The 22143-nt window shown below is 44.3% G+C and overlaps 1 protein-coding gene across 5 annotated transcripts in view; it reads left to right on the forward strand.

Annotated features, from left to right (window-relative positions):
• Nucleotides 1-6103: 6103 nt before the first annotated feature.
• LOC307001465 (E3 SUMO-protein ligase RanBP2-like) overlaps nt 6104-22143 on the forward strand; it is a 63821-nt gene continuing 47781 nt past the window's right edge. For 3 of the 5 annotated variants that reach the window (XM_079617967.1, XM_079617968.1, XM_079617970.1), the window contains exons 1-11: nt 6119-6309; nt 7210-7277; nt 7362-7473; nt 12739-12891; nt 14848-15078; nt 15427-15569; nt 16572-16767; nt 16846-17146; nt 18183-18364; nt 18659-18840; nt 18919-19042. In XM_079617967.1, the coding sequence (XP_079474093.1) occupies nt 6238-6309; nt 7210-7277; nt 7362-7473; nt 12739-12891; nt 14848-15078; nt 15427-15569; nt 16572-16767; nt 16846-17146; nt 18183-18364; nt 18659-18840; nt 18919-19042 (1764 nt within the window). In that variant the 5' untranslated portion in view covers nt 6119-6237. Of the gene's footprint in view, nt 6310-7209; nt 7278-7361; nt 7474-12738; nt 12892-14847; nt 15079-15426; nt 15570-16571; nt 16768-16845; nt 17147-18182; nt 18365-18658; nt 18841-18918; nt 19043-22143 lie in introns of all 5 variants that reach the window. The other 2 variants (XM_079617971.1, XM_079617969.1) reach the window with 2 other exon arrangements.

Below are 22143 nucleotides of genomic sequence, written 5' to 3' on the forward strand. Positions count from 1 at the left end.
TCTGTGTGTGTTGATCTTGCCGCCACACTGCCCGCTGGGGCTCTGGGGTTAGACGCTCTGTCCCAGGAGTGGCCCGGAACCAGACTTCATGCCTTCATGCCGTCCCTCCTTAGTGTCCACTAGCCTCTCCCTGTGGAGGATCCCTTCACCACTCTACAGATTAAGCGTTGTCGGGATAATCTCGGTTTCGCGTATCCACCCCGAAGTGATACAATTCTGTATAAAAATGTAAGGCCAGACAAGTAGTTTGTTAAGGCTTGGTTTGTAGGGAATTACAAACATGCGCACATATATTCAAATGCGCATAACTATAGAATTAATTAAAGAACGGTGTCGTCTTAGCGGCCCCTAATTTAATACCTAATGATCGTTGTGACGGAAGTGAATCAATCAAAACTAACTTTAGCTGGAAAATAACATTATTCAAGAACCGCTATAAAGCCAAAACAATCTGTTACCTTAAATTATACGTTTATCTCTGTAAAGCAGCTTTGAAACACTCTACATTGTTGAAAGTGCTGTATAAATGAAGATGACTTGACCTGACCCTCCGACTCGGCTCTTCTCCGAGTGAGATCTGTGGCCCGCAGTGGCCCACTCGATGCTTCTCAGACCTGGCCAGTGCGTCAGTCGGCCCTGCTCGGACCGGACCCGCTCGCTCAAGCCCAGGGTGCGCTTTGGCATCGCCGCCTGGACCCCTGAGCGGGCACGCTAATGTATTCGGTCCCTCAGCTGAGATTACGATACGCTCCGTAACCCTACGAGGCACTTGTATTCCTTTCCCGGTGAGGGCTTTGAAGGTCTGCGCCGACCGCTCAGCCCAGTGGCGTAGATCGGAGCAATCGTTTCTATGTTTAGTAGTGGTGCAATGGGTCACAAAACTCACGGTTCGAATCATTTACGGTTTTTGAGCCTCGGATCGGATCATCTTTCGGATCAGCAAAAAAAAAAAAACCTGTAAAACTGTATGGATGCATCATGTTGGCATAACACTGGCATACTCACGGCCACAGCTCATTCTCAGCTATACTTCTCGGTCAGGGTGTGCATGTTTAGTGAAGTTTCTAATGACCGTTCACCAAGACCCGCCCCCTTTAGTTACTGTTGCTATGTCTACGAGCAGATGGAGATTATGCTCGGTAATCTACTGCTTCTCCTGGATGTCAATGTTGAATTTACTGTTGAATTTGAACCACTGAATTTGTAAAGCGAAATAAAGTGGACTGAAAATTGCCTGTTGAATATTATAGGTTGTATTTTTAAACAGTTTAAATATTTTGGAAGTGAAATATGAAAGGTGAATGTGGATTATTGAATTTGTATTAATGAAAATGAAATCACAGCTTAAATAACCATGTTGAATTTCAGCCCATTAAAATACAAGCATGGTTAATGCAGTGCAATTCAACAGGCTTTTTATTTCAAAAACATTTGGCATTATTTTACTTCCATAGTGTTATTGTACTTCCATATTGTTCATTAAATCAGTGTTTGTACAGAACAGGGAAATATGAGGTAATGTGCTCAAGCAGAAACTGTAGAACACTTGGGAATAATTATTTGTCACTCCAGGCCCAAAGCAATCATGACTTTACTGTGAATTATTTAATTAAAATAAGTAAGATTGATCAATAGAATACAGGATAGAGTCTTATTACGTGTTTTTAACATCACTGATTCTTGAGAGTCGGGACAAAACACGTTTTAAAAAACTTTTTTTTAAAATACACACTATATCAATTATAGTTATATGTTTCTGCAGAGAAAGGTCTTAGCTATTTAACCATGTAAAGGAACAGGCTCTAAATAAAAACACATTTTTAACAAATAAACATGTTTCCCTTCAGAACTGGATTTGTGTCAACTCCGTCAGACACACTAAAAAGTAAACAATTTTAATTTTTCCAATCCAACAAGAATCTAAAGTTCTGAAGTATATTGTAATAGTGTTTAGTTACTCTGATATGTAAACAAAATACAATACATAAACTTAAGTTGTGATTTCACACTATTCTGAAACTTCAGATTTCTAAATATTTGCATTTTCAAACTTTGATTTTAATTTCAATATTGTAAAAACAAATTCCTTAAATAAATAAAACATAAGAGGATGTAGATCAGATGGTCCTTTATTACAAAAACCACATAAACTGAAGGAAGAATTTTTTTTTCCCAAAAAAATTAACAAAAACATACATCCAAACGTCGAAGATCTGACGGTGTTGACGAAAAACTGACGGTGTTGATGAAAAACTGACGGTGTTGATGAAAAACTGACGGTGTTGATGAAAAACTGACGGTGTTCAACGGTGTTGATGAAAAACTGACGGTGTTGACGAAAAACTGACGGTGTTGACGAAAAACTGACGGTGTTGATGAAAAACTGACGGTGTTGATGAAAAACTGACGGTGTTGACGAAAAACTGACGGTGTTGATGAAAAACTGATGGTGTTGATGAAAAACTGACGGTGTTGATGAAAAACTGACGGTGTTCAACGGTGTTGATGAAAAACTGACGGTGTTGATGAAAAACTGACGGTGTTAATGAAAAACTGACGGTGTTGATGAAAAACTGACGGTGTTGATGAAAAACTGACGGTGTTGACGAAAAACTGACGGTGTTGACGAAAAACTGACGGTGTTGATGAAAAACTGACGGTGTTGATGAAAAACTGACGGTGTTGATGAAAAACTGACGGTGTTTACGAAAAACTGACGGTGTTGATGAAAAACTGACGGTGTTGATGAAAAACTGACGGTGTTGATGAAAAACTGACGTTGTTGACAAAAAACTGACGGTGTTGATGAAAAACTGATGGTGTTGATGAAAAACTGACGGTGTTGATGAAAAACTGATGGTGTTGATGAAAAACTGACAGTGTTGACGTAAAACTGACGGTGTTGATGTAAAACTGACGGTGTTGATGAAAAACTGACGGTGTTGATGAAAAACTGACGGTGTTGATGAAAAACTGACGGTGTTGACGAAAAACTGACGGTGTTGATGAAAAACTGACGGTGTTGATGAAAAACTGACGGTGTTGACGAAAAACTGACGGTGTTGATGTAAAACTGACGGTGTTGACGAAAAATATGTGCATTGCTGATTAGTGAACTGATGTGCACTACTACTAAAACTACTCCTTGTTATTAGAGTATTGAACTTACTGTAAAGCAAACTATAATAAACATATTGCACATACACCATTTCAAACTGTTTTAAATTACACCGTTTTTCCAAAAAAACAATAAGGGAAACCAGGGGCCGTGATAATTGTTTTTTGGCCATATCGCCCAGCCCTACACTGGCTTCTCATTTCTCTATCTCTGCCTCTACATATATAAATATATATATTAAAGTGCTGGCAAAGTTACACGTTACACAATAATAAGCAGAACACTGCCTGCCCATTCTCTACAAGTCAGATGCGTACGGTTATATAATGTAATGCATGCTATGTATGTGCATTTATGTGTAAATAAAACCCTGAAATAACAGTTTAACCCTTCACTATATTCACAAATAATATTATATTCGCACATTAAGAGGTTATTGGTGGATTTGTCAACTCCGTCATCTTACAGGTCAACTCCGTCAGACACAGAACCTGACGGAGTTGACGTCTGACGGGGTTGACGTGTGATGGAGTTGACGTCTGACGGAGTTGACGTCTGACGGAGTTGACGTGTGACGGAGTTGACGTGTGACGGAGTTGACGTGTGACGGAGTTGACGTCTGACGGAGTTGACGTGTGACGGAGTTGACGTCTGACGGGGTTGACGTCTGACGGAGTTGACGTGTGACGGAGTTGACGTCTGACGGAGTTGACGTCTGACGGAGTTGACGTCTGACGGAGTTGACGTCTGACGGAGTTGACGTGTGACGGAGTTGACGTCTGACGGGGTTGACGTCTGACGGAGTTGACGTGTGACGGAGTTGACGTCTGACGGAGTTGACGTCTGACGGAGTTGACGTCTGACGGAGTTGACGTGTGACGGAGTTGACGTGTGACGGAGTTGACGTCTGACGGAGTTGACGTGTGACGGAGTTGACGTCTGACGGAGTTGACGTCTGACGGAGTTGACGTCTGACGGAGTTGACGTGTGACGGAGTTGACGTCTGACGGGGTTGACGTCTGACGGAGTTGACGTGTGACGGAGTTGACGTCTGACGGAGTTGACGTCTGACGGAGTTGACGTCTGACGGAGTTGACGTCTGACGGAGTTGACGTAAGGGCATGTATTTTCCGCCAAAACATGTATTGTACACTGCAGCTAGGTAGTTTTTCCTCAGTTGCTAGCTGTCCCAATAACCTCACTAAAATGCTTAAATTCAATCCACTATGGTTTTAAAAAAAGTATCTAAACAGAAAGATGGTATTGACATGGTGCAGCTGTGACCATAGGAATATTGACATTGTTTGTCTAAAATATTAAAAAATGTAAAACGTACTAGACTAGAGCATGTGTGGTAGTGCTGGATTCACCACAGGCAGGGGGATGAAAAGGGGTCCTCGGGATATAGCTGACCGTGCTATTTCCTGATTTAAAGAGCTTTATGAAAATATCTGACGGAGTTGACAGAAACTGAGGACACAACTTTAATAGGGATGTTCGCCGTGACGTCACAACGCGCTCTGGTTGGCAGAAGAAAAGTAATGACCGCTTAAAGCGCAGCGCAAACACAGAAGAAAATGGTTGTATCGTGCTTTGTGATCGGCTGTGTTAACAGGTTCGATAAGAGTAATAACCCCAAGAGCTTCTATCGTGTACCTAAACAGCCTGAATCAAGAAAGAAAGCTTTGAATTTCTGCAATTAGGCGTCTATACCCAGCGGAAAACAATGGGAGCCAGCGGACCACGATCGCGTCTGCTACCTACATTTTGCGTTAAAAATTAAAACTAATTTTGTAAATAAATGTTACTAGTAGGTTCTATCTCATTGATGGGTTAATTAATCAATGAATAACTGTACAAAATACCGCGGAAGACGTGTCAAAGTGTTTGTTTACATAACTTTTTGTGCATGCTGTGACTGAGCAATGGAAGTATAATAACACTGACATACCCTTATAAATTAATGGCAAATTATTGTATTTTCATTCATACATTTTACGTATATGTTAACCAATGTTATATATCAGAGGTAAGATAATTTTGAATAGGCCTATAGCCCATGGATAAATTACATCTGTATTTTTACTCTAGTTGTAACATATTTACAAGTTATCCTTAGTTACAACAAGTAATATTCGTAATTATTACTTAATTTATAGGCATCTAAAGATTTGTACGCCTTCATCGACTCTCTGGTAAACATAGATGGCGTGTCGATGAGATACAGATAGATGTCGCCGAATGTCAAATCTGGCCATGTGTCCGGGCTTTTGCTCCAATTCTCACTCAGGTGATATTGATCAGGCAGAGAACATGAACCCTGGTTATATAAAAGCTTAACCTTATATCTCTTTTTTGGTTCTTCGGACAAATAATTAGCATATGCTGACAAAACACAGGTAACGTTAGACTGCTGCGAGTCTGCGACATGTTTTGGTTCTTTCTGCCAACCAGTTCGCGACCACGCCCATATCGTGACGTCACATTTGACTCCGGCGAACATCCCTATAGGCAGATTTCTATGGAAAATATTGTTTGATGTTCACTTCATGCATTGTTTTTTATATTTATACCCCTTATTTTTTATTTTATATATCTAGCCTATGTTTTCACAATTGTAGAGCTTTTTAAAAGTTTTTTGGGATGGTTAATATTGTGACCTCTTGCTGAGGACAAGTGCAATAACATGGACCTTCTAACCACAGACCATACATTTAAACAAATTTCCCCCAAAAAGATAAAAAAGTTTATTCCAAAAATCAGATAGGTATATACAATTCCTTTAGATTTAACTTTGTAAGTATGTCAATCATGATGAATTTCTTAATTTTTGCTATAAATTAGACTTTTCTATGTGGGACATGTTTTGTCCCGCCTCTCCAGAATCAGTGAAATACATCTGTCGTGTTGTGTCCAACCGTCGTGCGCTCCACGCTCCAGTCCAGTAGGTGGCGGATATGCGCCATTGCCTTAAAACACCAGAAGAAGACGAGCCGCAAGGCAGGAAGTGACGTCATCACGTGACTGTGCGTCGAGCAGCCATAGATTACAGAAGCTCCTCTGTTTAAATGATACACCGTTGAAACAGCGACGGAGACGGAGAGTGTGTGACAGCAGCCATGAGGAGGAATAAAGCGGAGGTGGAGCGGTATATTTCTGCGGTTCAGAGCTCGTCTCCCTCTCAGAAAGCGGTAAGAGGAGCGAGCACGGGCCCGGTGATGTCAGATCGCGCGCGCTGTCACTCAGATTGAAACGAGCCGAAGTTCGGCACAAATGTTTGGCGAACTCCTCAGCTGGTGTCTTTCACTCGGTGTTAGTTCTGGTATTTTAGATATAACCCTCCTTTACTGCTTTAGCTGAGGTTCATCTTCAACTAGAACACAACTCTTTAATCCTGCGTTGCTGTATTAGCTCGCCGTGTCGCTCGCCGTGTTTATGCGTTATTACTGCACGTGTGTGTCACCGCAGATCTCCTCTCCCTCGCGCCGGGTAAAAGTGTCGGCTAACTTCATACATGTTACTGTCTACTTGTTCACTGTAGACACTTATAATGGAGCAAAACTCATCATTTGAGGTTATAAAGTACAAAATTTTGCAATTAATAAACTTCCTGATATTAAGTTGGTATTAGTAGATGTTCATATATTGATTGTGTTCTGCACCAGCGATTTGAAGAGTTTAATAAGCTCATAATAACCCATAATACAGCCACTAGCTCATAATAACCCATAAGTGTCCAGTAACTGTAGAGATGATGGATGTGATGGACTGTGTTATTGTAATAATGGCCTCGTCTCTGAACAGTGACGGATGATGTACATGTAGATCATTAAAATCGAATCTCATTTTGATGAACAACATTGAATTCATAAATCCTAAAAATGTATATTTTAGTCTCCGCTGTTTTCAGTGGATGAACAGAACATCACAGCAGCAAATAAACATCTCTGAGCATCTGAGGGAATGAACATATACAGAACAACTCTCTGAAATCTCACGGTCTCTCAGTGAACCCCTTTCAGTGTTGAAGATTGAACACATTATTACACAGATATTGCTTAATTGTGAATAACCTGTTTTGTGTCTTGCAGAAGTCAGGGAAAGCGTTTCTGTTTGCCAAACTGTACTTTGAGGCTAAGGAATATGAGCTTGCTAAACGGTAGGCTAACTCCTCTGCTCTGTCTTCTGTGTAATGCCTGGTTTCTCTGTGAAGTGATGTTTCTCTCACACCATTGGATCATAGGCATGTGTCGGAGTATTTGACTGTTCAGCCGAAGGATGCTAAAGCGCACAAGTTCCTCGGGCAGCTGTTCGAACGGGACGGGGAAACGGACAGAGCTGTGGGATGCTTCAAGGTTCGGATCTTCCTTTACTCTGGCATGGTTCCCTACGGCCGTGGCCTTCTCTGTTCACGTCACGAGAGCCGCACTGATAGGACAGGGACACTTTTACATCAAAGTATCAAAAGTTACATCCAGTCTTAAATCTCATGTGTGCTTGACCACCAAACCGGGCAGCTCCCCCGTCTACACGCACAGCCTGGGCTTCCGTCGGACTGAAGGCACGCCGACTGCTGGATCTGAGCCTAGTTTACATCAGCGCTGAACATGTGATCAGGCTGAGGTGCGCGTTTGTGTCACAAGCTTCAAATCGGGATATAGTTTTTGACATGCGCTCACGAATATACAGTTTCCCGCTGTTTGTGCATAATAACCGTTCTCCTACATTAGTTCTTTATTAGAAAGTCTTATATTTGAATATGTATCTCATCCATTTATCTTGGTCATAATGTGAAGACGGTGTGTATATGAAGCGCAGTGCCGCTGCTTATATTGCTCATGCGGTGTGTGTGTGAGTCTGGAGCCAGCGCTGGCGGCCGCTGTCCTGCTCCACTTCACACACGCAGCGGAAGAGGATTATAGAGGACGACACACTCGCTTACACCACACTATTCACCAGGAGGATAAACGTTCAGCGCGTCACACGTCATTACGCTATTTCTACGTCATTGCACATGCGCAGTGGTTCCGGTCTTCAATCCGATCAAGTGTTCATGTTCTCTTGATCGGACTAGAAAAGGAATAAACCTTGGGGTCGGCAGACGCGCCGGCGCGTTGTGCTCTTTTTTCTTTCTTTTTTCTTTTTCTTTCACAAAAACAGCAAAATAGACTTAAAATACACTGTCAATTATGGTCATACAGACTTAAGAAATATGAGAAAATATATATAATGACAATCACGATAATTGGGTCACTATAATCGTGATATGAAATGTTGTTACCGTCACATCCCTACAGTATATACACATATAGACTTATTTTACATCTCTTAGAAATGTTTAAGTGTGGCGTACGCACAGAACAGGCCCTGAGAGAGGAGACTTGATTTATAAAATCAAACTTGACGGTATAATGTGCGCTCCTGCACGCAAACTCTGACCCATGCGTACGCACGCTTTGGAGACGGAGCAGTTCGGCGACACCGATGGTGAGCTGGAGTTAAATGTCTTTTTAGTCACTTTCAGACAGAAAATCTAAAGAAAATTATACATGTACAGAAAGATAATACAAATATAGTTTCACTCACCAAGCCTATCACATGAAGCAAATATCCACACCTTAAATGTCGTCGCCAGCGAGCGCGCTGGCCCGTTAGTCGAACTAACGCATATCTAACGGCAGATGAGTCCTAATCATGTTCACTACAGTATGTGTATTTAACAGTAGCATTGAAGAAAATAATTAAATGAACAAATATGAAATTAAAACACTACATGGACTTCACTGTATAAATTAGGGCTGCACGATATGAGGAAAAGCTGCGATGTGCGATAATATTGTTTAATATTGCGATGACGATATGACTTGTGTTAAATGTGATTGTTAACTATACTGTTCCCATGTCTTAGTGCTTTAATAGGTTCTTTGCGTGATAGGTCAAACGTTTATTACCTGCCTGGTTCAGAATACACGATTTTAGCGCGATTTTGGCACGGTCCGTTTGACATATGGGTGTCGTGGAGATTCGTAATAACGACAACGGGCGTCGGGACGCAAGATTCGATCGTTTCATCTCGTATAGTGTGTCATAGTGGGCGACAACCTACGTCGCGTCTGCGATGCTTCACGACAGAAAGACTATTGCATGTTTAATTCTTTAACGGTCCTCCACGACGGGTTGAATATGTGAGCGAGACGTGAGTGAGTGCAACAGTGAGTGTGTGTGTGCGCCAGTGAGTGTGTGTGTGTGTGTCTGTGTGTGTGTGTGTCTGTGTGTCTGTGCGTGCGTGCGTGAGTGAGTGAGCGAGGGACAGTGAGTGTGTGTGTGTGTGTGCGTGCGTGAGTGAGTGAGCGAGGGACAGTGAGTGTGTGTGTGTGTGTGTCTGTGCGTGCGAGTGAATGTTTGCGAGTGAATGTGTGTGTGTGACGGCAGGCGATGACTGGTCGGAAAGCAACGTGTTGTCTGACATGTTTCTTGTCCACGACAAGATTTTAGGAGTCAAAAACGTTAGTGCTAATCTGAACCAGGCATTATTCATCGTGTCAGGCTGTCTGTTGCGATGTGTTCATCGCGGGAGTTCATATCGCGATGACGATGAAAATTCGATGTATCGTTCAGCCCTAGTATAAATTATACATTGATTCTTATTAAAGCTTCCATTAAAGTTCTCAGTTGGTGAGAGATTTCCTCTGTGTTTTGTTTTATTAACATTAAAGGGATAGTTCCCCAAAAAATGAAAATTGTCAATTTACTCTCAAGTTGTTTTAAACCTGAATAAGTTTCTTTCTTCTGTTGAAAATAAAGGTTATTTTGAAGAATGTGGGTAACAGTTGCTGGTCCCCAGTGTATAGTTTTTCCTCCCATGGAAGTCAATGGGGACCAGCAACTGTTTGGTTACCCACAGTCTTCAATGCAGGCTACTGTCGCTTTAAGACCGGCACGCGGTGCATTAATACACACGCATGTAACACAAGCACCAGATTTTCTCTCAAATCTTTGCTTTCACTTTAGACATATCCAACTGTTTATGTAACGCTTGTGTGCATTTGACAGTATTAGCGCAATAAGACTCGAGAGATAGCTTAGTCCAGTATCCAGGCGCTGTTAGACCGGCTGTTAGTTCCTGTGAGCGTCGGGTGTTCGCGCTCCGATAAGAACAGCGCATCAGCAGCGAATTACATGTTTAACCGGCAAGTAGGGCTGCACGATTAATCGAAAAAAAATCACAATCTCGATTCAAACATAAATGCGATCTCATTTCTTAATGATGGCGATTCACAAAAAAAAAAAAAAAAAAAATGACACTGCCTACGTAGCTTCTCTGCAGGGACAGCGTGTGCTGAGTGGGTGCTGCTAGATCATTGCCGGGGAGCTGCGCAAAACTTGGTCACTAAATATTTAATATTCAGTTATGTTAATGATCAATTAAAGTTTTAATTTTATTAAATTGAGCAAGCGCAACATTCAGCATTCAATCAAATAGGCCTATTCTAAAAGACGTAGGCTATTATTAATAATAATGTTATTTCAACACAATATCTCGTTATTTCGAAATATGTGTGCGTGCATGTGTAAATCCGGTGACACGTGTATTGATTTTTATTAATAAACAAGTGTTTTCTCTAAAAGTGTCGACTCGGCTGCAAAGATGAAGTTGACGATCGCCATCTCCGTGTGAACGCGCTTATAGAGAGAAATGCACATAAATAAGCCTAATAATGGATTACATAATCAGAGAGCGCCTTTTTTTTTTTTCGTTTTGAATTATTTAGTTTAAAGACATTTCAAGCTTTGTGTATTTGATGTATTTGTCATGTCTGTGTGAGGCATACACTGAGTTTCGTTAAGTTAGGATGTGCTCTAGTTCACGTGCAATGCAAGTGAGCGCGCGGGCGCCTCCGTTAGGTTATATTTGTTTCGTCGGCCTATTTATTAAATACAGGCAATTGGTTGATGAAAAATTGATTAAAATTAAGATACAATTTATACAAAACGAAATTCACTTTAAAGAAAGGCTTTCTATAACAACTTCAACGGTCAAAATCATGTCTGACCCGCTCCATGTCTCATATTGCGCATCTATCTTACTCGGTCGTGCTGTTCACTTTTCATAAATCAACATAAATGAAAAAAAATAACATTATAATATTTTAACAAATATGAAACGCGCTTTTTTTTAATGGCTACAACAGTATAGTAGGCCTACATAGCCTACTCTCTATTTGTACAAATTTCTGCACATTAATTTAATTCTGAATTTTGCACACACAAGTTGAAAGGCATTTGTTCAAATCAAGTTCACAGATAATTGTGCATGCATTTATTAGCCTAATCATTATGATACTAAAATCCTAACAAATAGGCTATGTAGGCCTACAAAAAATCAGATGAGCCCATAATATGAACGAATTATTTTCTTTAAGGGGTCTAAAATAAAGATAAGAGAGTAGAGACGATTTTTTGTTACTGCTGCAGACCTGCACTTTATTATACTGAATGTCCTGTTTTTTTTGTACTTGAGTGAAATAAATTTTGGTTGAAAAAAATGAGAATCGTGTAAGAGAATCGTGATCTCAATTCCCATGGAGAAAAATCGTGATTCACATTTTAGCAAGAATCGTGCAGCCCTACCGGCAAGGCTTTAAAGCACATGCAAATAATGAACTTTAGTGAACTGCAGAGTCCCGTCCCTCTACATGTACGTCTGATGTGAATATACGTCGCGCTGTACAGTGTGTTGAGACGGAGGCACCAGAACTGCAACTGCACGATACTACGATATTTCTTCAAAAGCAGATCAGAGACATTTTAATCGTCCACGATCAAAAACCGTGATATCGCACACCCCTACTTCTGATATAAACATTTAGATTAAAAATGCCATTCTCATTGATGAGACGTAAACTACATGAAATCATTACTGAGAAGTTACAACATTTTTTATATTCAATAAATATTTGTTGTGGATGCAATGCTTTGAACACTTTTCCTCCGGCATGCTGTGTCTTAATGTTTTATCTACAGAGATAATTGCTTATGATTATTCATCCACGAGGCGTTGTAAGCTCATATATGGTTATTCCGGAGACGCATGTGCGCACAACTTCTTCCACTCACTGGGATTATAAAGTGAATCCTGCGCTGGTTCTGGCGTACGCACGGTTTTATAACTCTGAATATTTTTCGTACGCACACCTTTAGTAAGGACCCTACGCACACTTTTAGTAAGGACCCTACGCACACTTTTAGTAAGGACCCTACGCACACTTTTAGTAAGGACCCTACGCACACCTTTAGTAAGGACCCTACGCACACTTTTAGTAAGGACCCTACGCACACTTTTAGTAAGGACCCTACGCACACTTTTAGTAAGGACCCTACGCACACTTTTAGTAAGGACCCTACGCACACTTTTAGTAAGGACCCTAGTGGCGAGCGTGACCCCTGAACCAGAAGCGATGCGACCTGTTCAGTTTCTCCTCACATTCAGTTATTACACAGTTAGTCCAGGTGAAGCAGGATTTCTCTTTGCCCTTTGTTTCCAAGGTCGTTGTATTGTTGAACTTCTAATGCACTTAAAGTTTAAGCATGTAATGCTGATGTTTGTTTCTGAACTCCAGCGCTCAGTGGATCTGAATCCGGCTCAGTCAGACCTGGTTCTGAAGCTGGCGGAGCTGCTGTGCGGGAAACCGGAGCCTGACAACCGGGCCGAGTTCTGGGTGGAGAAAGCTGCCAAGCTGCTGCCGGGACATCCCAACGTCTTCAACCTGAGGGTCAGTGCACACATCACATCACAATCACATCCCCATCCCCATCCACATCCCCATCCCCATCACACCCCATCCCCATCACATCCCAATCTCAATCCCATTCCCATCACATCACATCCCCATCACATCACATCCCCATCACATCCCCATCCCAATCCCATCACCATCCCAATCCCATCACCATCACATCCCCATCCCCATCACATCCCCATCTCCATCCCCATCACATCCCAATCCCAATCCCATCACCATCACATCCCCATCCCCATCACATCCCCATCTCCATCCCCATCACATCCCCATCCCCATCACATCCCATCCCCATCACATCCCATCCCCATCACATCCCGTCCCATCCCCATCACATCCCCTCCCCATCACATCCCATCCCCATCCCATCCCCATCACATCCCATCCCCATCACATCCCGTCCCATCCCCATCACATCCCATCCCCATCACATCCCATCCCCATCACATCCCATCACATCCCATCACACCCCATCCCCATCACATCCCCATCACATCCCCATCACATCCCCATCACATCCCCATCACATCCCGTCCCATCCCCATCACATCCCATCCCCATCACATCCCACCCCATCCCATCACATCCCCATCACATCCCGTCCCATCCCATCCCCATCACATCCCGTCCCATCCCCATCACATCCCCATCACATCCCGTCCCATCCCCATCACATCCCCATCACATCCCGTCCCATCCCCATCACATCCCGTCCCATCCCCATCACATCCCCATCACATCCCGTCCCATCCCCATCACATCCCATCCCCATCACATCCCATCCCCATCACATCACATCCCCATCACATCCCCATCACATCCCCATCACATCCCCATCACATCCCCATCACATCCCCATCACATCCCATCCCCATCACATCCCACCCCATCCCATCACATCCCCATCACATCCCGTCCCATCCCCATCACATCCCCATCCCATCCCCATCCCATCCCGTCCCATCCCCATCACATCCCATCCCCATCCCATCCGATCCCATCCCCATCACATCCCACCCCATCCCATCACATCCCCATCACATCCCGTCCCATCCCCATCACATCCCATCCCCATCACATCCACATCCCCATCCCATCCCCATCCCCTCCTATCCCCATCACATCCCCATCCCATCCCCATCCCGTCCCATCCCCATCCCCATCCCCATCCCCATCACATCCCATCCCCATCCCATCCCCATCCCATCCGATCCCATCCCCATCACATCCCACCCCATCCCATCACATCCCCATCACATCCCGTCCCATCCCCATCACATCCCCATCACATCCCCATCCCATCCCCATCCCATCCCATCCCATCCCCATCCCCTCCTATCCCCATCACATCCCCATCCCCTCCTATCCCCATCACATCCCCATCCCCATCCCCATCCCATCCCGTCCCATCCCCATCACATCCCATCCCCATCCCATCCGATCCCATCCCCATCATATCCCACCCCATCCCATCACATCCCCATCACATCCCATCACATCCCCATCACATCCCGCCCCATCCCCATCACATCCCCATCCCCATCCCCATCCCCATCCCCATCCCATCCCATCCCCATCCCCATCACATCCCATCCCCATCCCCATCCCCATCACATCCCCATCCCCATCCCCATCCCATCCCATCCCATCCCCATTCCCATCCCATCCCATCCCCATCCCCATCCCCTCCTATCCCCATCACATCCCCATCCCCATCACATTCCGTCCGATCCCCATCACATCACATCCCATCCCCAATCCCCATCACATCCCCATTCCCATCCCATCCACATCCACATCCCCATCCCATCCCCATCCCCATCCCATCCCATCCCCATCACATCCCCATCCCCATCCCCATCCCATCCCATCCACATCCACATCCCCATCCCATCTGTCCCCTGAGTTCACCCTCTCTCTCTGATGCAGGAGAAGCTTCTGAGCACTCGAGGACAGAACGGCTCCATCCAGCTGTACGAGCTGCTTCAGTCTGAGCTCAAGCTGCGGCCCGACGACTGCTACATCAATGTCCGGCTGGTGCGTCTGTACGGCGCAGACGGCCGGCACGAGGAGGCGGTGAAGCACTGTCTGGAGGTGGAGAAGACCGGGCTTCTGAGGGACCGTCTGGAGTGGTACGAGCTTCTGGTCAGCACTCTTCAGGTCAGTGATCCTATCATCTCTTATCTTAGACGAGCTGACTCTTACATCGGCTGCTTTTTGGGAGAGTTTACCCAGAGCTTGACAATTTGCTCTTTTATTCCCTTCATTCATCAAATCCATAAGACTATTCTTCATCTTTTAATGGTATCAAGTTACTTTCAAAAGGTGTTGTAGTCTATTTAAAATCTTTAAATCTTTTGACGCTGTAATCGTGCAGCTCTAGTGTCAGCACATGCTCTTCTGCGACGGAGAAGGATGTTCTACGTTCTGTATGTTTGGATGTGACCATGAAAGGTTTGAGCAGATCCGGGGAAGTTGGTGATATCGAGAGAGTCTTCTGTGTTTCAGGAGCATCTCTGCCGGCCGAGCGTGGCGTCGAACGAGCAGGCGTCGCGCATGTTCCACAAGGATCTGCTGCTGGCGCTGTGCAGCCGCGTCCGCCTGACGCTGAAGGAGAAGAGCTGCGAGGAGAGCGCTGATGCTCTCTGGAGGTACGCCAACACCAGCCTGTCTGACACGAACACAGCACTGCACTCATGCGCCAAGATTTCACCAACTCAACGTATTTGCACACATCTTACTATCCCTTTAATGTGTGGTGACAGATCGCTGTTGAACCGATCATCTCTTCCTCTATTCTACTGGTTACAGCAGCAAATAAACATGAAAGAACAACTTACTGAAATCAGTCATGCATCATGTAATCGCTCAATCAGCGTTTCAACCACGGAAAGACGTCAGTAAAGAGACAGCTGCAGAACAATGTCACATAATGCCACATTTACCTCAGAAAAGCCATTCAGTGATCATAAACTCAATAGTCAGATACACTATATTGCCAAAAGTATTGAGAAACCCTTCCAAATCCTTTAATTGAGGTGTTCCAATCACTTCCATGGCCACAGTTGTAGAAGCACATAGGCATGCAGACGCTTCTACACACATCTGTGAAAGAATGGATCGCTCTCAGGAACTCCTTTCCACCAAGGCAGTTTGAGTGCTGGTCCAGAGCCTAGTTTCAAATCAGTTCTCTGTCTTTCGACACCAAAGCACCAGCTCTGAACCAGGAAAAGTGGTTCTTAAGTAGCACCAAAACATTGCTGGTCTAGAAGCAAGAACCGCTTGCTGATTACTGATTGTAATCTCCGTCTATGCAAGTTACGGCGAGCTGCACGAATGCGTTGGATTCGTTGTTTGGATGCCGATGTAGGTTCGCAAAGCCATAAGCATCAATATTAACGCAATGACCGCCATTGATGATGGAAGGCTTGTTGGAGATGCATCGGAGCGGCACGGACCAATCGGAGCGGCGGGAGTGTTTAGAGTAATAAGTTCATAAAGCCACTTTGGCTGGTAAATGATGGTGGCAGTTTTCACCCAGACTCATAGATGTCTTTTCTTCAATGTTAGCCTGCTAGATAACGCCAGTGCTTCAGTCAGCAGACTTCAGGTTCACGTGTTCATGAAATGTTCACGGCATGTTTGTGCTGCAGCTTGGACCGTGCGATGCAGTCTCTGAAGAACACGGCCAGGAACACTCTGGACGAGCTGTCGGAGGTGTTCACGGAGACGAGGGCTCAGCTGTACCTGTGCGCCGGGACGCTGCTGCTGAAGACGGCGCAGGACGGGGCGCAGCCGTGGAGGGCCGTGCAGGATTTAGCCGCGCTCTGTTATCTCGTGGCCTATCAGGTATGATGTGCGCTTACTCTGCTTCATGCAGCTCGTGTGATCGGCCACTGTACAGTGTTATATCCATGTTTTCCTCAGGCTCCGAGACCCAAAGCCAAGAGTTTGAAAAGTGAGCAGGCGTCCCATGAGCCTTTGGAGCTGCTGGCCTCGGACCGCCAGAGTCAGGCGGGTCACATGCTGTTGAACCTGAGCCGGGACGTGGAGCATTTGCTGAAGGAGGTGGTGGAGGCGTTCGGGAACCGGAACGGGCCGAGTCTTCTGTTCGACATGCTCTTCGGCTCACAGGCGCACGACCAGCTCTCCTTCATCTACAACGACGAGATGCACATGGTCAGCGCACACACGCCCAGCACTGACGATCTGGCCAAGTGGGACAGCGGTGAGTGTCAGACCCAACTGTATATCCGGTCCGGTGTAGTGCTGCAACCAATCACAGAACTCAGTGCACATAATTTTATGGTTTTTGAGTCACAGATCAGAATTTTTCAGATCAGCAAAAAAGGGGGGAGATAAAGACAGCAGCAGGTATTTATAGGCTGCTGTCACTTTAAAGGGTTAGTTCACCCAAAAATGAAAATTGTCGTCATTTACTCACCCTCATGTCGTTCCAAATGAGGATCATTCTCGTGTTACGCAGCACGTTTGAGCTTCTCAAGAACCAATGAGGATCATTCTCGTGTTACACAGCACGTTTGAGCTTCAGCAAGAACCAATGAGATTCATTCTCGTGTTACGCGGCACGTTTGAGCTTCGGCAAGAACCAATGAGATTCATTCTCGTGTTACGCAGCACGTTTGAGCTTCTCAAGAACCAATGAGGATCATTCTTGTGTTACGCAGCACGTTTGAGCTTCGGATTTCTCAGATTTAATATAAAACATCTTAATTTGTGTATCAAAAATGAACAAATTGTATTGGTTTAGAACGACAGGAGGGTAAGTAACTGATCACAGAATTTTCATTTTTGGGTGAACTAAACCTTTTAAGACCGAATGCACGTGTCCAATATAATGATACACATCCGAATTTCTTTCTCTTATGTTAACTTTAACTTAAGACCGACTGTGTTTGAGGATGCTCACCGAGGCGGTATTTTGAGAATGCGAGTCTATTCTAGTGCAAGGAGATGCGAAAGAGAACTGGATTCTGTGTTTGCGCCTCTCTCGGGTGTGTGCGCAGATTACAGCGCGCGAGTGCCTAATTAAGTTCTCTTTCGCGTCTCCTTACGCTTGAATGTTTATATTGACAAGATTTACAAACACACATAAATGATAAACTTTTGTTCTATGATGGTTTAACTTTGCAATAATCCACGGGTCATATGCCTGTCGAAACGTGGGACCTGATCCGTACAGAACTGCGATCCATTACAGCGCTAGTGCTGACGGCGGGGTGTGTGTTCGTGTGTTCACACAGGTGCGGTGCTGCTGCACGCGGGCGATCTTCAGCACCTGGCGTGGCTCGGCCTGCAGTGGGCGCTGATGGAGCAGAGTGTCAGCCTGCAGCGCTGGCTCAAGCAGCTCTTCCCTCGCCTCACGCTCGAGACCTCCAAACTAGACACCAACTCACCCGAGTCCATCTGTCTGATCGACCTGGAGGTGCGTCCACCCCTCTTCTCATCCTCAATGAGGCACGGGGGAAACATTCAGCCACATTTGCACATGCACAGTCTCTGAAAAAAGTTATTTTTTTGTTGCATAATGTTGGTATTCATTTATATATGATATAGCCTTTCAAAATGCTACTTTAGATAATGTAGTAATTTAATGCCTGTGATTTGTATAATGCTGTAAATCTCTAACTAACATTCATGTTTGGACTGTGGAAGTGGGTCGATCTCAGTTACAGCTGAGGTGCTTCATCAGATCCGCTGTGTATATGTGTTGTTGCAGGTGTTCCTGTGCGGCGTTGTGTTCAGCAGTCAGACACAGCTGCAGGAGACGGCACGGATGGCCTCGTGCTCCTCGCCGCATCAGCCCCGGTGTTTGCCTCTGCACATCATCAGGCTCCTGTCCTCCGCCAAGCAGCGCGAGTGGTGGGACGCCGTCTACCGCCTGATCCACAAGAGAGCGCTGTGAGTGACTGCTCTGCTGTGAGTGTGAGGCTGACGCACGGCTTTGTGTCTGAGTGTTTTCTGGTGTGTGTGTGACAGGTTGGGGGCGTCGGCTAAACTGCGGATGCTGGTTCAGCACGGCCTCGGCACGCTGCGCGCTGGAGAGAAACACGGCCTTCAGCCGGCGCTGCTCATCCACTGGGCTCAGCATCTCACTGACGTGGTACGTCTGCCCACAGCTGTCCTCATGATGATCGTTCTGAGCCAGGAATTATGGGCCGGTCTGATGAGTGTTTTAGGGGATAACGGTTGTTTTCATTTAGGAAATTTAATTTAAATTTATTTTAAAGCAATAGTTCACTTAAAAATTACAATTCTGTAATCATTAATTCGTCCTCAAGTTATTTAAAACCTGAATGAATTTTTCTTCTGCTAAACACAAAAGATATTTTGAAGAATGTCGGTAACAAACACAGGGCTCCAGACTTCGTGCCGGTGCGACCAAAGTTTGATATAGGTTGCACTGGCGCGACCACTATATTGCCCAGCTTCAAATGGCAAACGAAATAAAAGCAGAACGAAAGTGCGCACCTCAAAACTATAATATTTAATTGTTATTTTGAATGTTATGACCAAAAAGTTTTTTGTTCATCCTTCAAAGATTGTCCCCATTTATAAAACTAAAAGTTTCGGGATGTAGGAAAACGCCTCAGGTCACGCATGTAGCCCTGGTTCCCTGAAGAGGGAACGAGACGCTGCGTCGAAACCCTGCGTGATTGCGTCATGAAGCATGTTAAATCAGTCCAATGGTGTGACGAGACGTCATAGGCGTGTGACGTCACAGAGCAGGAAACTATAAGGCATACGCAGAAACAGACGGCGCTAGCCTCTGACAGGCGGAAACAAGTCGATCACAGGCATGCAGGGAGTATGACAGGGCGACGCAGCGTCTCGTTCCCTCTTCAGGGAACCAGGGTTACATCCATAACCTGAGATGTTCCCTTTCAAAGGAACTCGAGATGCGTCGAGACTCTGTGGGAACAATATACCCACAACGCCATAATAACCAATGCTTGTGTGTGTGAAATCATTGCGCACACTAAGATACAAGCACCCTAGATCCAAGTTATAAAACCTCACAAAGGTGTGCGGAGAGGACCAGCCTGCCGCATCACAAATGTCACACCAGACAATAAAGCTTTTGAGGCAGCCTTACTCCTAGTAGAATGGGCCCGGACAGCTATAGGTGAAGGCTGACTAGCCGTTTCATAAGCAAGTGAGATTGCCTCAACCACCCCCTTGCTCATCCTCTGCTTGGATGTTTATTGTTTATTGTTAAAAGGATCCCCATTAGCTGTCACCAAAGTAAACAAGCTAGTCTTCCTGGGGTCCACAAAAAGAAATCGCACCACAATGTCAAAACGAAAACCGCACAAAATTATAAATATCATTACCACATCATAAATTAATTCCAACAATTCAAAACAACCATTATTACACTCATAAAGTAAATATGTCCTTTCCTTACAATTTTAAAAGATGCATTCTTAGATGGTACCTAAAAGGGTCTTTGCCATTATTTTTCGTATATTCAGTGGGCAATTATTCCAATGAGTGATGGCACGATAAATAACAGTTTTCTTTAAAGCATTTGATGTTGGGCATGGTAACATCATCAGGCCATCATTTGCAGACCTAGTCAAATGTGAATGTACCTGATCACACCTAACAATTTGGTTATATAAAATAGATGGTTGAGAAGAAAAGACAATGTTTCTAAAAAACTTAGTGGTATTAAAAACCAGCCTTTTCTCCACCATTAACCATGAGAGCTGACAGTGCATACTAATAATATTTTTACTAATGGGACAATGTAAAACCAACCTGGCAGCTCTGTTTTGGACTGTTTGTAATTTCTTTAGTTGACCTTTAGATATAGATGACCATACGGGGGCACAATAATCCAAATGGCATAAAATTAAAGATTTGGCCACCTGCTCAACAATGTGTGTAGGGACATAAGACATTTCCTCACTATAGCAATACCACTACCCATCTTCTTCGCGATGATATTAATATGTTCTACCCATAATAGGTGACTATCCACTATTGTGCCCAGTAATATTACTTTATCTACCTGTTCTATAGGTTCTCCAGACAAGTTTAAATTTATCTTTGGTATTAATGACAATTTATGACTCGATCCGAAGATAATTGATTTGGTTTTTGAGATATTCAGCACCAACTTATTTTGTTTTATCCAATCAGAAACCATATTTAACTCAGCTGACAAAACATAATCCAGTTCACTGACAGTTTTTGCAGCATAATACAATGTGGAATCATCAGCATACATTTGTACAGTTATAATAATACGTTTATTTTATATAGCGCCTTTCTCAAACCCAAGGTCGCTTTACATAGTTGGAAGGCAAGGAAACACAACAACAAACAACCAAAACAATACTACAAAGACAGGTTATCTGGATGAAGCTATGATTTTGGTGTGGAGAAATGTTCAGTAAACAAAAAGGTCTTGAGATGTGCTTTAAAGACGGGAAGAGAAGGACAGTCACGAAGAGGTTGTGGGAGGCGGTTCCAGAGTTTGGGGCCCAAGGCACTGAAGGACCTGCCACCCAGGGTGGAAAGTCTGAAGCGGGGGATAGTCAAGAGATTTTGGTCAGAGGATCTGAGTGAGCGGTAAGGAGTGTAAGGGGTCAGGAGGTCGCGGATGTAGGGGGGAGCAAGGTTGTGGAGGGCTTTGAAGGTGAGTAGTAGGACTTTGTATTTGATCCGGGATGAAACTGGTAGCCAGTGGAGTTGGTGGAGAATGGGGGTGATGTGTGCTGATCATCTGGTGTGGGTGAGTTGCTTTACACAAAACTGATGGCAAATCATTTGTGATGATGGCATATAAAAGTGGTCCCAGGCAGCTCCCCTGCGGGACCCCGCAGTCCAAGACCTTAGAATGAGACCAGCTGCCAGTATAGTAGACCTGTTGCGTCCTACATGTAAGATAACTCTTCATAAAATCAATGGCAGTTGGACTAAATCCATAGCATTGTAGTTTACAAATAAGTAAATTGTGATCTATGACATCAAATGCCGCACTAAAATCAAGTAAAACAGCACCAGTCATCTTTAAATTATCCATTTCCTTTAGCCAGTCATCTGTCATTACTGTGAGGGCAGAACAAGTTGAATGGTTATGTCTATAAGCATGTTGGAAATCTGTGTTCAAGCCATTTGATTCAAAGTATTCCTGTACTTGTGCATGAACTATTCTCTCCATCAGCTTACTAAGAACTGGTAAAATAGTAATAG

This window comes from Phoxinus phoxinus, assembly GCF_949152265.1.
Source record: "Phoxinus phoxinus genome assembly, chromosome: 7".
NCBI lineage: Eukaryota > Metazoa > Chordata > Actinopteri > Cypriniformes > Leuciscidae > Phoxinus > Phoxinus phoxinus.